Source organism: Carlito syrichta, unplaced genomic scaffold, assembly GCF_000164805.1.
Source record: "Carlito syrichta isolate Samal-C Ts95f unplaced genomic scaffold, Tarsius_syrichta-2.0.1 Scaffold315077, whole genome shotgun sequence".
NCBI lineage: Eukaryota > Metazoa > Chordata > Mammalia > Primates > Tarsiidae > Carlito > Carlito syrichta.
In genome coordinates this window covers 595,462-599,270 of record NW_007259173.1, presented here as the reverse complement: position 1 = coordinate 599,270, position 3,809 = coordinate 595,462, and the positions used below count along the sequence as shown (strand labels likewise).

At 42.8% G+C, this 3,809-nt stretch overlaps 1 protein-coding gene across 2 annotated transcripts in view; it reads left to right on the top strand.

The window, feature by feature from the left end:
* Window positions 1-3,809, top strand: part of C2CD3 (C2 calcium dependent domain containing 3) — a 146,628-nt gene that overhangs the window by 88,235 nt on the left and 54,584 nt on the right. For both annotated transcript variants that reach the window (XM_008072276.2, XM_021706037.1), the window contains exon 23: window positions 977-1,576. In XM_008072276.2, the coding sequence (XP_008070467.1) occupies window positions 977-1,576 (600 nt within the window). The remainder of the gene's footprint in view (window positions 1-976; window positions 1,577-3,809) is intronic.

The following is a 3,809-nucleotide window of genomic DNA, read 5'->3' as shown; positions in this document are numbered from 1 at the left end:
CAGTCTGGGCGACAGAGTAAGACTCCAACTCAAAAAAAAAAAAAAAAAAGAAAAGGTTTGCAAACCCCTGACTTGTGTGACCTTTATGTATAATATTACATTTATGTACTATTTTACCTTTCTAAAATCTCAAAAATTGTAAATTTAGAAATAATCTGGCCATAAGGGTTTCAGATAGGATAGTATGAATCTATATAGTTGGAATGTAGACTTTGGAACCAGCTAGACCTGGGTTAAAATTCTAGCTCTACTAATTGGTAGCTATAATAACTTGGGCAGATGTCTTAGTACCCACTTTCTCATCTGCAAAACAGGGATTATTATCCCATTTAATTCTCAGAACTTCACAGGGTTATTAGAAATAATAAGAGTTAAATAATATATATAAGGCACTAGCAGAATTTTCCACACATACTAGATACTCAAAAAAGTAACTATTGTTATTTTGAAATCTAGTCCCTGGTTCTTGGTATGAGTTCTCATAAATGGCCGTTCCCTTGGTGGAAGACCTGGTTTAGACTCCAGGTCTCTTTTGTCCCATCCCTTTTCTATTGTACTCATAGCACCATACGTATCTTATACCTTTAAAGCACTTCTCTTTCAAAACTCTTTCTAAATCAGTGTCTCAGTTGACTATCAGAACAACTCTGTCTTGTAGACAAGATAAGCATTTTCCCCAATGTGAAGTAAGGAAACCAAAGCTGAGAAAGGTTTATGTCTTACCCAGAATAAACCACTAGTTCTAGGCTGAGCCAAGGAGAAAACTAAGGTCTTTCAACTCCTAGACTTCAGTCTTCCCATCTAATCTCATTGCCTCTCAGCCATCAGATGAAACACAAATGCCAACTCACTGTGGGTATATGTGTTCTGTTCTGTCTTGAGCTAGAGTGATGGAGACTCTGGGATGGAGAGTGATGGAGAGTAAGTTTTTTTGCTTTTAAGACAATATTTGATAATCTTTCTTTTCTCCCCTAAGGGATCACAGGATGGTTTCCTATCATTCTACCAGAAGAGGGGAGCCTCCATGACTTGGAGCTCATGCAGAAGATTGTAGGTGGTTTGGAGCTTTCCATTTCCTTCACCCATCCTGGAGATAGAGAGCGGGTGTTGGAAGCTGCTGAGCTATTGGGCTGGAGCTTTGAAAATAATCTGAAGGATCTTGTCAAAATGGATGAAGAGGAGCCAGCCACTGTCACCATCTCCACCCCAAGGCTGTGGCTGCCCATCCATTGTGTGCTGCTTGCTGGCCACAGTCACATTCATAAGAGCACATATTGCTACCTTCGCTACAAGCTATTTGATCATGAAGCCTTTTGGACCCCTCTCAAGAAGCCTAAGGAATCTTCAAACAAAAAGCAGGTCATGGTTACTTTCAAGGCATCCAAAAGAGCAGAAGTCACTAGGGGCCCATCACTGCTTTGGTACTTTAGGGAGGAGAGACTAGAGATACAAGTGTGGAGAGCATATGGCAATGAAAGTGTGGAGAGGCCCCACCAGACAGACAGCTGGATTGGCTCAGCCTATGTGGATCTGGCCAGACTTGGGGAGAGGCCAGCAAGGACACTAACTGTCAGCGGTAAGTGAGGAGCCAGTTTCAGCTCTTGTGGTTTGAGTACTGTGTCAAGCACTATGTGAGACACTTTCTCAGACATTGTTTTACTTGACCCTCCAGCAATCCTGTGAGATAAGTAATAGGCCCATTTACAGTTAAGAAAATGGAAGTTGAGTAATCTGCCCAGGGTTAAACTAGTAAGCGTTGCTTCCATTATTGCATCCTGAAAGATTAATGATAATTTAGTAGCGCTTCTTATAACTGAAAAGATTTCAAAAAGAGAGATCCACTGCCTGCCAGGCCAAGCTCAGTGGCTCAGCCTGTAATCCCAGTACTTTGGGAGACCGAGGCAAGTGGATTGCCTAAGCCCGTGGGTTCGAGACCAGCCCAGGCAACTTGGCGAGCCCTCGTCTTTACCATAAATCAAAAACTAGCCGGGCGTGGTAGTGCACGTCTATAGTTCCAGCTGAGACGAAGGATCACTGGAAGGCTGAGACGAAGAATCACTGGAGCCCAGCAGGTTGACGCTGAGGCGGCCATGAGCATGCCACTGCATACCCCAGCCTGAATGACAGAGTGAAACTCCAACTCAAAAAAAAAAGAAAAGAAAAGAAATAACATTACCAGGCCGGGTTCAGTTGCTCACACCTGTATTCCCAACACTTTAGAAGGCTGAGGCAGGAGGATTGCTTGAACCTAGGAGTTCAAGACCAACCTAGGCAATATAGTGAGACCTCATCTCTACAAAAAAATCATAAAATTAGCCAGATGTTGTGGCACACATCTGGAGTACCAACTACTCAGGAGCCTGAAGCAGAAAGATTGTCTGAGCCCAGGAAGTCAAGGTTTCAGTGAGCCATGATTGTGCCACTGCACTCCAGTCTAGGCAACAGAGTGAGACCCCAACTCAAAAATAAATAAGAAATTTTAAATTAAAAAAATAAAAAGAAAGAAAAGGTATTTCTAATTCCAGTACTGTGATGGAGTCACCATAAATATAAGAACTGGCTCTGAACTTTGTAGTGCTAGAGTACATCCAAATTCATCAGATTATTGCACCTAACTTAATGCCTAGAATATTATAAACATTCAGTTAATATGTATAAAATAAGAATGAATTCATTTAGGGGGCTACTTTTAACCACATATATAAGAGCTTATCTGATCATCTATAGTGCAAATTTATTAATTGTACTGAAAAGCATATCTGCTAAGGGGACCAGGATATCCTTCGTCTCTGATCAGCACATCTTGATCAGCACATAAAGAAAATCTCTGCAGGATAATAAATTAGTTGACAAAGCAGAAAGGAAAGAGTAACAATTTGCGGGTGGCACTTATTTGTTGGGTACTTTTCTATCAAATACTTGTTTGGTATTTGATACATGTGCTTGGCCTTGGGAATTCGAAGATTAGTAAGAAATAATTCTTAACCTCAATTAGTTGATAGTCTAATGGAGGAATACAGTAGTAAGTAAATAATTACAGTGAAACATCAGAGCTATGAGAAAGGTATTCTTAGTGGTGCTATGGGAACATAAGGATGCAACATCTCTGGTTGCGGGTTCAGGACCCACCTGGGCAGCGAGACCTCATCTCTACAATAAATCAAAAAATCAGCCAGGCGATATGCCTGTAATTTCCAGCTACTTGCGCATGCTTGTAATTCCAGCTACTTGGAAGCCTGAGGCTAAAGGATCGCCGGAGCCCAGCAGGTCGAGGCTGCAGTGACGGGGAGTGACCACTGCACTCCAGTCTGGACAACAGAGTGAGACTCCAACTCAAAAAAAAATTACAAATAAAACTCTTAGCACAGTACCTGGCATTCTAGAACACTTGCCTGTTAATGTTATCTTGCCCCGAGTTCCACAAAAGTGCTTTTTTCCCTCAAGCAGGAGGAATAGATTTTGACTAAAAAGGATGAGGTTGGGGTGGGGTTAGGAAAAGCTGCTGAGGGCCCTTTGGAAGAGAGAAAAGTCTAGGGAGTAGGTGGGTCACCAGGAGGCAACTCCTAGATCTGGGGGCTTTACATGCCTGCTCTGGAAGGGCGAGAAGGGGCATGTTAGGTCCCGATAGCTGCCACTGCCACGTTGGCTTCAGCCCCTTTGCATACAGGCTTTGTGTAGCTCTGCCAGGACACCACGTCTTTCCTTACCTGGCTCCTTCCCATCGATGTGTTTTTCACCAAAAGCATGAGCTCAGCTTTCCCCAGGTTTAATGGCTCCTCTCTGGCTTGCTCTTCAGGCTTGGAGGCTCC